Raw genomic sequence first — 13,404 nt, 5'->3', positions numbered from 1 at the left:
GCATAAGATTAAAGGATTTTATTGAATTTTATACTCTTTACAAGACAAATTCAGGAAATACTCTGAACGTATATCTAAATAAGTTTCTTAAGCATGCAATGAAATTAAATAGTAACCACACATTTCACATGGTTAGAAGAAAAACAGAACATCAATGCAATTTAAATGTAAATTAATAATAGTAAATTCATTATCAATTCAGTACAGGTATTTGAAACTAGAATCATCACTAGCCTGTTTCCCACATTCATGGGATGGCTTCAGAAAAAAAACTGGAAGCAGTACAGGAAAAGAAGGCTAAAGATTTGAACAAGTGATGCCAGTCTATTTAGGATCGAAATCCTACTTATCATGAAAAGGCAGCATTACTACTCTCCAGAAATATCTCCAAGAGCAGGTCCCAATGCTTCACAAAATACTTCATAGAACTAGGGGTATTGCTCCAAGCAAGTTATCAACTGAAAACAAGACACTTGTTCCTTCTTCATGCGTTGTCTGCTGACCATCGTTTGAGCTGCTGCCTCTTATGCTTAGATTTCCCATGATACTGTACACTCTCTTCATCAGTGTATCCTCATCCATACATTCAATATTATCCAATTTTCTCAGGATAATACCAGTATTCTCAGTCTAACAATTACCCACTTTTACATTTTTTCATTATTCATTTTAAAGCTCTGAGGTCTGTAGATTTATGCTTCCTTAATTCTTGATTTATGATGTTTGTGGCACACCAACATCTCATCTCACATTGCATTTCTTCCTAGACTGTTCTTTCTAGCCAGAGTTTTTATTACACCAGCCACTTAATTTACCTGACTCACTCTCGTCACAAGTTTACTTGCACAAATTCCTCTTTTGTCAATTGCAATCACTGATCATAATCAGATCCTATCTGATCTGCCATTATGCCATCTTGAGGTTATCTTGAGATGATTTCGGGGCTTTACTGTCCCTGCGGCCCGGTCCTCGACCAGGCCTCCACCCCCAGGAAGCAGCCCGTGACAGCTGACTGCCCAGCCCAGGTACCTATTTTACTGCTAGGTAACAGAGGCATAGGGTGAAAGAAACTCTGCCCATTCTTTCTCGCAGGCGCCTGGGATCGAACCCAGGACCACAGGATCACAAGCCCAGTGTGCTGTCCGCTCGGCCGACCGGCTCCCTGGCCATTCACACACATTTCACAAACACAATTCACCTTTCTCTCAACCATTACAATCTTGCCTTTACCCACATTTATACTTGTCTGTCATCTCTCACACAAATAAATCTTTGACTAATCTACAGATACAGCATTTTTCTCGGACAGAAAACCTCCATCATTTACGGCAAAGCTACACCCTTCTCCAATATTCTTACCTTGCCCACAAGCAAGGCATAAAATTCATTACAATCAACCACTCATTACAACATCAGCACTTACACATATAATACATCCTACATAAAAACTGTTTTACAGCATTAATCAGAATCGAAATTACCTCACATGGTGCTGGATCTTCAGAGTTCTTCTCTATAAACTGTGTCATACAACCTTTATCAGGAATATAAAGACATGTTACACCTTGCAATTTTTCTTTGATTTTCTTCTCCAAGCTGTCTCAATGCAAATATCTGATCCAAAGAAACAACCTCTTCCACTACGAAACTAGCCTTATTGATCACTTACTGATTTCTCTGTTATTTCCAATACGCTCAACCACTACACTTAACGAATGCCTCTATAATTTTTATACTCAACTATGTTCCTCCATATGTATTTATACAGTAGTTCATTCATGAATCCAAACCGATTGTCTTGGATAGGGTAACCTTGACAAGCCACAAGCTTGCTCAGCCCCACAACATACAGCATAGACTTCTCATACTTTTCCACGAGTAGTCACCCTTATTTCTAATTCGCTCATATCTAAACTAACAAGCATAAATTAATTTCATTTATCCTAACCTAATGTAACTTGTGCAAAACTAAAAATGGAGCAAGCAGGAAGAGGTCGAGTTACAAAATGGGGAACTAATTTTTATATCTATCTACATACACATTGCATTGCTTGTACCCAATATTTTAAATTTTGTTGGGTCTTTGTTTAAATCTATAGTGCAAAGAAATATCTAGAAGAAATATTGCCCCTACCCATTATATAGTGAAATATAAACATGGTGTAAAATTTCTGTACATTTAGGTATCAAGATGTAATCCAATTTCTAATCTGAATCCAGGTTACATTAGGTATGGATGGTTAGATAAGCAAGAGAGAAAATTGGAAATAGAGTAAAGGGTAATGCCTTGAAATTGTATCTCAAACATTAACAATAAACTAGTGCTCAACAATAAAATGTACCAGACCTTAAAAATATGCTACTTCAATTTAGCTTTATTTTGTTATTCATTGATTGATGTGTAAACCTTTAACAAATAAATGACTTAACACACATTTTACTGTTACATTAAAAATTTCTTTGCTCAAAGTTAATTTGCAGCAACACAACAATAATGTTCAATATATGCAACAGATGACTTGTCATTTTGATACGTAAACAGACAACTTACTCGCCCTATGGCAGAGTATTTAACACTATTCATAAAATGAGTGCTGAGACATTGCACTAATGATGAATGTGCAATACATATATAGTACCTGTATGTCATATTACTGTCCTATAAGAAACATATGAACAAATAATTTATAGTATAGTCTACAGTATAAGCATCCTACTTTGGTGCTGCAGTACTGTACTATATTTGGATAGGTGCTCTTAGTGTGATGTAAGGTTTCAACACAGTCCCATACGGCACACCCTATTCACATAAAAGATGACCTGGCAATATAACAGCACATTTGGCTTAAAAGCATTAACAATAAAATAGATTGATTAAAATAAAACATTACTTGTTCAACACAAATGTAAAAATGCCCAGTTACAAGAACACTGTAGTTCAGATCCTGAACCCATTATAGTTTACAATTCAGTAAAATTTCCACCACTATACATAGGATGAATATGAGACTCAAATTCAACTAAACCAAACAAGGAAAAACTACACTGGACCAGATTTTAAACACTACTGCTTGCAGATTCTGTCACAGTATTCACAAAGCTAAAATATGCAGAGGTTGTATGGTGTCCATATCTTAATTAAGAAGCACATCAACAAACTGGAAAAGGTGCAAAGACATGCTACTAAGTGGCTCCCAGAACTGAAGGACAAGAGATACGAGGAGAGGTTAGAGACATTAAATATGCCAAAACTTGAAGACAGAAGAAAAAGAGGCAATATGATCACTACGTACAAAATAGTAACAGGAATCGATAAAATTGATAGGGAAAAATTCCTAAGACCCGGAACTTCAAGAACAAGAGATCATAGATTTAAAATAATGAAACAAAGCTGCTGGGGAAATATAAGAAAATTCTCTTTTGTAAACAGAGTGGTAGACAGTTGGAGTAAGTTAGGTGAGAAGGTGGTGGAGGCCAAGACCGTCAGTAGTTTCAAAGCGTTATATGACAAAGAGTGCTAGGAAGACGGGACACCACGAGCGTAGCTCTCATCCTGTAACTTCACTTAGATAATTACACTTAGTTAATTACAGTGTACATGTTGTATTCAAGATTATTGAAAAACTTGAATTTTCCATTATGACCAATATGAAAACCTAAGTAATTAGTAATCCCAAGACACCTAACACACTACAGTTATCAGAATACGTGAAAGCAATTATACCATGATGATGGGAGGTGTCCAGGTGACCGGAGGAGTGTTCAGGTGACGGGAGGAGTGCCCAGGTGATGGGTGTATCCAAGTGATGGGAGGAGTGTTTAGGTGATGGGAGGTGTGTTCAGCTGATGGGTGTGTTGAGGTGATGTGTGACGGGTGTATCTAAGTGACAGGAGTGTCCAGATAACGGGAGGAGTGTTCAGGTGATGGAAGGAGGCGTAGCCAAGTGACGGGAGGTATTCCAAGTGACGGGAGATGTTTCAGGTGACCAGCAGTCTTTTTGCCAGGGTTTGTTATGGTTATTCGAACCCCAGTTGGAAACAGACCCAACTATAGGATGGGTTAACCCAAGTATCGCGCTTCCAAAAGGGTCGCCCAAGTTGGAAAAGACGAACGCTGAAAGAATATTGTTGAAAACATCTTGATAACTGATTAAACCAAAATTATTTATTAGTCAGAAGAAAGACAGAAACGCGATCTATATGTAAAATCTCTACCAGACAAATATTTTAAGTAAAACCGAAGATATTTGTAGTTGTATAAAAGTGGCAGTTTTCATCGCTCGTCAAACTCGAAAACCGCAGCATTCATCTCAGAACCATGCCTATTTCACGCAGATTCCTTAATAAACGTAAGAGTTTTATATGTCACAAGAAAGACAGATATATAAGCTTCGTTCTAAATACCTTACCATGGGCATATTTAAATTTAAAGCGAAGATACGTGTACTTTTATAATAGCCGAGCTCCGACTCCGGACAGATCGATCGACGGAGCAACTCTCTCTCAGAACAATGCTTATTTCACGTAAATTTGTAAATAATCGTAAATTTTTTATATGCAAAGCAATCCTTGATTGCTCTCAACTCTTTAAGACATAACTGTAACATGCTCGTGTCTGAAGCTGGACACAAATAGAACTAAATTATTAATGATGGTAACAGAGTCCATTTCATGTAGTCTCCATCTCATGTTGGCCTCCGAATGCATGATAGAGCTGATGGGTTAGCTAAAGAATCTGCCTTTAAAGGAGAAATTGAGTATGACCTTGGATTGTCAATTATAAGTAGTCTGAGAGCATCAGTACACCAAGAACTTCAATAAAATCTTGTAGATCTGAGGCATAGTGATATTGACACCAGTAATTCCACATTGATACAATACAATACAATACAATTTTATTTAGGTAAGGTACATACATACAATAAATATTTACAAGGATTGTTTGACTTATAGGTAGAGCTAGTACATACAATGCCTAAAGCCACTATTACGCAAAGCGTTTCGGGCATGATTAATATCAATGATGATTGATATTTGATGATGATTAATGATTAATGATGTTTGATGATTAATATCAATATGTATAGTAATTCCATCTGCGTGTAATTATTAGTAGTGGATCCCCAGGCACAGATACCATAGCTAATATATGGATAAAATAGTAAATAATACAGAGTAACTAGGGCAAGGCGAGGAACACAGTATCTAACTGGTTTGAGACCATTTTAAGAAATAATAATAATAATAATAATAATAATAATAATAATAATAATAATAATAATAATAATAATAATAATAATAATAATAAATAAATAATAATAATAATAATAATAATAATAATAATAATAATAATAATAATAATAATAATAATAATGTTTATTCAAGTAAAAGTACATACATTCAAAATGAGTTACAAACAAAATGTTGGATTCCTAGATGGACCTGGTACATATACAAGTATGTGTTGCCTAAATGTACTATGTACTATACCTAAAGCCTATGTATGTACTTTGCCTAAAGCCACTAATACGCACATCGTTTCCGGCAAAATGACCATTTAAACCTCAACAAATACAACCACAATCAAATAAGTAGTTGTTCTTGTTGAGGAGTAGTACCACAAGGGGGGTAACTGGTACCTGGGGTGGGAACATGTTATAGCTCCGTGGTGTAGTGGTAAGACACTCGCCTGGCGTTCTGCGAGCGCTTTGTCAGGGGTTCGTATCCTGACAGGGAGGATTTACTGGGCGCAAATCCTTAACTGTAGCCCCTGTTTAACTCAACAGTAAAATGTGTACTTGGTTGTAACAACGATTCTTCGCGGCGGGGATCGTATTCCAGGGACCTGCCCGAAACGCTACGCGTACTAGTGGCTGTACAAGAATGTAACAACTCTTGTATATATCTCAAAGGTGACAGGGTGGGTGGGTTGGGCAAGACGCTAGCTGAGTTTGCTATAGTTTGGGGTTAACTGTGATAGTATACTATGCGTTTTCTGTTGGGGCTGGAGAGCCGGTCTGATGTACGGGGTGACTATGGAAGATTGATTGATAGGCGGAGTCTGAGCTTGGAATTTTCGGGAGTATAGTAGTAAAGACTCGTCTATTACCGTGCGTTAGATGAGTGTTTTTTTATGCACGCTGTGACCCTTGCGAAAGTGTGTCAACCCACAACCTGATGTGGGTTGTGAGCTGGTTGTTGAAGTGTTGGTGACTGACGGTGAACACGATGGGTGTTGTGTTGATGGTAGTGTCTGTCGAGCTGTTTTTTTTTTTTTTTTTTTTTTTTGAGATATATACAAGAGTTGTTACATTCTTGTACAGCCACTAGTACGCGTAGCGTTTCGGGCACGTCCTTAATCCTATGGTCCCTGGAATATGATCCCCTGCCGCGAAGAATCGTTAAATCGTCTGACGGCATCTAAGTTATAACACGTTGATTTGTTGAGTGTACTGGGGATGATTGGGTTGTCGGGCAGCTGTGGTGTTGAAGTTGTGAGGTTGGGGTTGAGACTGTTTGTTGCGTAGATTATTAAGTACTTGTTCTCTAGCTGGGAAGGTGTTATGTACTGCAGAGTGTGGGTGTCTTTACAATTCGTGCATTTAAGTATTGTGCTGCTGCAGCTAGTCCAGAAGTGCCATTTTGGGAACACTTAGAGCAAGCGTCACTCATACGTGTTTCTGTGCCGTGTTTGTATTTGTTATACTTAAAACATTGAGCTAGATTTTGAAATTCTACTGGGCTATTAAAGTATTATGGACTATTTATCTTAAAGATTTTTATGCCCTATTTGCTGATTTCTGAAGGTAAGGAACATATTTTCTTAAATACCTTGGTGCCTTGTTGACCGTAGATCTCCATCAGTGATGTGATAAATTGTTGTTAATGTTGTGTTATGTTAATGATGTGTTAAATTGTTGTTAATGTCACGTATGGGTGATGATGTGACTTTCAGGGATTCACTAACTGTGCTGCCAACAGTGCGCTCAAGGGCTGTGCATTTTGCTTTCTGTTCAATAGTGAGTGAAGGTCCTAGACTGGCTTGATGAAGGTTAGCAAGAGTGACAGGACTGAAGTAGTTATAGACATTTGGGTAAAAGTATTTTATGTCTGTGAAGGTCTTGAAGTGGGTTGTTGGTGCGGTATTTGTGGCATTGTAGAATGCTGATACACAAAGATGTCATTGGGTGTTGTGTCAGTGTACTGCATCCGCAGACTCTGCGTCATTCTGGCAGACTGACGGAGGAGCTGCTGTAGGTACTAGAGTCATAGAACAATCACTGCAACATTTGAAGTGTGTGGTCGGTGGGGGTGGATATGTAGGCCAGGTCTTAGTGGTTGTTACTGTTAGTCGCAGCCTGTCTTAGCGCTTGCTACTGTTAGTCGCAGCCTGTCTTAGCGGTTGCTACTGTTAGTCGCAGCCTGTATTAGTGGTTGCTACTGTTAGTCGCAGCCTGTCTTAGCGGTTGCTACTGTTAGTCGCAGACTGTCTTAGCGGTTGCTACAGTTAGTCGCAGCCTGTCTTAGCGGTTGCTACTGTTAGTCGCAGCCTGTATTAGTGGTTGCTACAGTTAGTCGCAGCCTGTCTTAGCGGTTGTTACTGTTAGTCGCAGCCTGTCTTAGCGGTTGTTACTGTTAGTCGCAGACTGTCTTAGCGGTTGCTACTGTTAGTCGCAGCCTGTCTTAGCGGTTGCTACTGTTAGTCGCAGCCTGTCTCGTCCACGAAGTAAACACCGTGGTCCACGAGGTTGCCACCCCACAACTGTGGTTGACGAAGTCCTTCATTCAGCGTGGCAGAACTAATTCTGTCCGTGCTTGCTGAGGGCCACCATCTCTGTTATATATAGAACGGGAGGAAAATACACATTTTGACCGCATGTTTATTGTAAATACGAACCTGCGTGCCAGTATTGCCCGAAACGCATTGCGTAATAGTGGCTTTAGGCATTGTATGTACTAGCTCTATCTATATATCAATCCATTAATGGAACATCACTTGTATGTATGTACCTTACCTGAATAAACATATTTATTTATTTATTTTTTTTTTTTTTTGAGATATATACAAGAGTTGTTACATTCTTGTAGAGCCACTAGTACGCGTAGCGTTTCGGGCAAGTCCTTAATCCTATGGTCCCTGGAATACGATCCCCTGCCGCGAAGAATCGTTTTTTCATCCAAGTACACATTTTACTGTTGCGTTAAACAGAGGCTACAGTTAAGGAATTGCGCCCAGTAAATCCTCCCCGGCCAGGATACGAACCCATGACATAGCGCTCGCGGAACGCCAGGCGAGTGTCTTACCACTACACCACGGAGACTATAAATTTATTTATATTAGTATTTATTTATTTATTTAGTATAGACGCTATGTACGACATACAGTAAATATAAGATATAACAAAAGATCATCTAATCCTAATAGGACGAACCTAACCTAGGCAATACTTAATCCTAAAAATTACACACAATCCTAACATTCCTCCTTTTTAAATCAAATCTACCTCCTACAATAGTTAAGTCGATCAGGCGGTTTTATGACCCGGATTTTCAAAACTAGGGATCGAGTGTGTGTAAACCCTGAATGGTCTTCAGACCAATATACAACAGTAAACTCTTGACCCCTTATGGATTCGAACCCGTATCTGGGTTGGTACAGGTTCTGGCCTGGTCTGACACTGTGTAGGCTTGGGGGACCTACTGTTAAGGAGAAGGGAACAATCAGGAGAAAGCGCCAACCCATTACGATTATATAGCACTGGGAAGGGGGTCAGGATAGGGATTTGGGATAGGAGGGGGGAAAGGAATGGTGCCCAACCACTTGGACGGTCGGAGATTGAACGCCGACTTGTATGAAGCGAGACCGTCGCTCTACCGTCCAGCCCAAGTGGTTGAAGAACCTTCAGTCAAGTGATACTGACTTGGGGACCATTTAGGATTTACGCACACATGATACTGATGCGACCCTAGCATGTAGAAGTAATTTGATGAAGTATATATAATGCCACATAAAGTACATATTTTTGTAATTAACACATAAACGCAAGACAATCAGAAAACGTAAGAAATATAAATACAAAAAGCACATAAGAACTGAAGAATATTTAAACATATACATATTATTATCATTATCAAGAGAAGATATAACGTTAACTTCACAACTCTACCCCTTGGGTTTGTACACTTGGGTTGTCTCGTGTGTACACGTGATGCCTGCGTTAAGATCATCGCTTTCTGCTTGTTAACTTAAGAGATACACCCTTCTTCGCCTTCTTCTAAAGTCTGGTACAATAAATGATTAGTTTTAAAGCATCCACAATAATATTTATTACGTGACATTTACCGTGGGAAGAGGATCAGGCTCCGGTGATCAAGAGATTTCATTTCGTTAGCTGACTCTTATTTCCCTCGTGTGCAGATACGAGCAAGACAGGACTGACAAATAGATGGCGTAGTGATGCTCTTGAGAAAGGTACAAGCAAAGGGAATCAAATGACTGTCGACCTTATTGCGTTGCCATAATCAACTTATTTTGCTCCTAGAATTAACTTTCTTGCCCCTCCTATAGCTGATGCTTAACCTGCTATAATCATTTTGTTGTCGCTGGAGCTTGGTTTAGTGAGCATCATTGTACATGATAGTTTGGACACCAATGTCTCTCTGCTTTTGAAAGCTTCACTGTAATGATGAGTGAGGAAGTACATACACATTGGACTCCATGCCTGGCGTTCCACTTCATCCAAGAGTTGGAAACATGACGGTGGACAGGCCAATCAAAGGAAAGATTCATTCTCCTGGATATATTGACCTGCAACGTTCAAATACAAGAATATTTTTCGAAATTTCAGTCAACAAAATACACTGCACAAGCTAGCCATTATTCCGCTAGTTCAGACAGACAGCAATGGTGCAAAAAGAAGTGTGGGTGGCAAAGTGAAGTGGTGAGCAGTGGAGGCGTGTGCATGGTTCTGGCTGTCAGCATTTGCCCGCTGGGAGCAGCAAGTTTTGCACGTCTGGGAGACAAGCTCAAGATGCATGGGTGTCTGTTTTATGGACGCTGTTAGTCCTCGTCTGTCTGTTGCTCCACGCTGCTCCACGTGATACACGACACGAGATGAGTCCAGCAAAATTGAATAACTATATTTATTTATTGTAGTAGATGGAGTGTGTGTGCGTGTGTGTGTGTGTGTGTACTCACCTAGTTGTACTCACCTAGTTGTGTTTGCGGGGGTTGAGCTCTGGCTCTTTGGTCCCGCCTCTCAACCGTCAATCAACAGGTGTACAGATTCCTGAGCCTATCGGGCTCTATCATATCTACACTTGAAACTGTGTATGGAGTCAGCCTCCACCACATCACCCCCTAATGCATTCCATTTGTCAACCACTCTGACACTAAAAAAGTTCTTTCTAATATCTCTGTGGCTCATTTGGGCACTCAGTTTCCACCTGTGTCCCCTTGTGCGTGTTCCCCTTGTGTTAAATAGACTGTCTTTATCTACCCTATCAATCCCCTTCAGAATCTTGAATGTGGTGATCATGTCCCCCCTAACTCTTCTGTCTTCCAGCGAAGTGAGGTTTAATTCCCGTAGTCTCTCCTCGTAGCTCATACCTCTCAGCTCGGGTACTAGTCTGGTGGCAAACCTTTGAACCTTTTCCAGTTTAGTCTTATCCTTGACTAGATATGGACTCCATGCTGGGGCTGCATACTCCAGGATTGGCCTGACATATGTGGTATACAAAGTTCTGAATGATTCTTTACACAAGTTTCTGAATGCCGTTCGTATGTTGGCCAGCCTGGCATATGCCGCTGATGTTATCCGCTTGATATGTGCTGCAGGAGACAGGTCTGGCGTGATATCAACCCCCAAGTCTTTTTCCTTCTCTGACTCCTGAAGAATTTCCTCTCCCAGATGATACCTTGTATCTGGCCTCCTGCTCCCTACACCTATCTTCATTACATTACATTTGGTTGGGTTAAACTCTAACAACCATTTGTTCGACCATTCCTTCAGCTTGTCTAGGTCTTCTTGAAGCCTCAAACAGTCCTCTTCTGTTTTAATCCTTCTCATAATTTTAGCATCGTCCGCAAACATTGAGAGAAATGAATCGATACCCTCCGGGAGATCATTTACATATATCAGAAACAAGATAGGACCGAGTACAGAGCCCTGTGGGACTCCACTGGTGACTTCACGCCAATCGGAGGTCTCACCCCTCACCGTAACTCTCTGCTTCCTATTGCTTAGATACTCCCTTATCCACTGGAGCACCTTACCAGCTACACCTGCCTGTCTCTCCAGCTTATGTACCAGCCTCTTATGCGGTACTGTGTCAAAGGCTTTCCGACAATCCAAGAAAATGCAGTCCGCCCAGCCCTCTCTTTCTTGCTTAATCTGTGTCACCTGATCGTAGAATTCTATCAAGCCTGTAAGGCAAGATTTACCCTCCCTGAATCCATGTTGGCGATTTGTCACGAAGTCCCTTCTCTCCAGATGTGTTACCAGGTTTTTTCTCACGATCTTCTCCATCACCTTGCATGGTATACAAGTCAAGGACACTGGCCTGTAGTTCAGTGCCTCTTGTCTGTCGCCCTTTTTGTATATTGGGACCACATTCGCCGTCTTCCATATTTCTGGTAGGTCTCCCGTCTCTAGTGATTTACTATACACTATGGAGAGTGGCAAGCAAAGTGCCTCTGCACACTCTTTCAGTACCCATGGTGAGATCCCATCTGGACCAACCGCCTTTCTAACATCCAGATCCAGCAGGTGTCTCTTGACCTCCTCTCTCGTAATTTCGAACTCCTCCAAGGCCGCCTGGTTTACCTCCCTTTCTCCTAGCACAGTGACCTCACCCTGTTCTATTGTGAAGACCTCCTGGAACCTCTTGTTGAGTTCCTCACACACCTCTCTGTCATTCTCTGTATACCTGTCCTCGCCTGTTCTAAGTTTCAATACCTGTTCTTTCACTGTTGTTTTCCTTCTGATGTGACTGTGGAGTAGCTTTGGTTCGGTCTTGGCTTTGTGTGTGTGTGTGTGTGTGTGTGTGTGTGTGTGTGTGTGTGTGTGTGTGTGTGTGTGTGTGTGTGTGTGTGTGTGTGTGTGTGTTTACTATTTGTGTCTGCAGGGTCGAGATGTTAACTCTTGGCTCACACCTTTCTAACTGTAAATGCTTGGTTCTCTAATGTACTCACTCCCAACCTATTTTGCTCTATCATATCTGCTGCATATATTTATCTCTAACACGCATACACACACACACACACACATACACACACACACACACATCCTCAGGATGCAGCCCATGGTAGTTGTCTAACTCCGAGGTACCTGTTTACTGCTAGGTGAACACTGACATCAAGTGAAAGAAACTCTGCCCATATATTTCTGCCTCGACAGGGAATCGAACCTGACCCTTTTAACTACGACCCCCCGAGCACTGTCTGCCCGGACCTGTGTGTGTGTGTGTATGTTTTTGTTTGCAAAAATGTACGTTTTAACATTTTGTTGATTACCCAAAGCAATGTTGGTATATGAGTTAACCGCCATGCGTGTCCCAGCCAGACTCCCATACTCCATGTATCACACACGGGGAAGCTGTAAAAGCCTCATCGATCAGTGTCGGGGGAGAAAAACTCATTACTGACAAAGCCGGGCAGTCAGTTGGCAGAGCCAAACTCGGCCATCCATGACAGCTGTTTGGAGTCAAACACCGGAACGACACGGTGCCAGACTATGGTTCTGGAGTGCCTAGACTGGGGAGAGTTGTTAGTCGAGTACATACAATACGTAGTTACAATATTATTCTCAGTTACGTTGATGCAACGTCCGAACAACTTTGCATAAATGCTGTAGCAGTGATGGGACAGCTGAGTGGTGTGGGTGGTATGGGTGTGGTGGTGTGGTGGTGTGTGGGGGTGTGGGTGGTGGTGTGGGTGGTGGTGTGGGTGTGTGGTAGTGTGGGTGGTGGTGTGGGTGGTGGTGTGGGTGGTGGTGTGGTGGTGTGGTGGTGTGGGTGGTGGTGGTGTGGGTGGGTGTGTGTCGTAGTGTGGGTGGTGGTGTGGGTGTGTGGCAGTGTGGTGGTGTTGTACTTACCTAACAGTGTTCACGTAGGAATGAGGTATAGTTCTTCATACCGTGCCTACTAGCCTGTTATACCTTTTTCCATTACAATTTAACTATTCCGACACTCAAATTCTTTGTCTAATCTTACTTGAATATTGTAGATGGAGGTGGCGTCCACAACTACTTCTTTCACAGCATTTCCCCTTGTTGATTATCCGTACTGGGTACAAGTATTTCCTAATGTTCCTTATTCTCATTTCTATTTCCAGCTTCCACTTGTTTCCTCTTGCCCTACTTCTTTCAATTTGAAGAGGCTATCCTTCTCCACCTTATCTATTTC

At 41.1% G+C, this 13,404-nt stretch overlaps 1 protein-coding gene across 3 annotated transcripts in view; it reads right to left on the bottom strand.

The window, feature by feature from the left end:
* The window catches only part of PGAP3 (Per1-like protein PGAP3), a 94,052-nt gene that overhangs the window by 26,198 nt on the left and 54,450 nt on the right, over positions 1-13,404 (bottom strand). The window contains exon 1 of one of the 3 annotated variants that reach the window (XM_045765171.2): positions 3,725-4,563. The exons of the other annotated variants lie outside the window; for them this stretch is intronic. Within the exon in view, the coding sequence (XP_045621127.1) occupies positions 3,725-3,727 (3 nt within the window). The 5' untranslated portion in view covers positions 3,728-4,563. Of the gene's footprint in view, positions 1-3,724; positions 4,564-13,404 lie in introns of those variants that run through there. 3 annotated transcript variants of the gene reach the window in all.

This window comes from Procambarus clarkii, chromosome 69 (genome assembly GCF_040958095.1).
Source record: "Procambarus clarkii isolate CNS0578487 chromosome 69, FALCON_Pclarkii_2.0, whole genome shotgun sequence".
In the NCBI taxonomy this organism is placed as follows: domain Eukaryota; kingdom Metazoa; phylum Arthropoda; class Malacostraca; order Decapoda; family Cambaridae; genus Procambarus; species Procambarus clarkii.
This window is presented reverse-complemented; position numbering and strand designations above follow the sequence as displayed.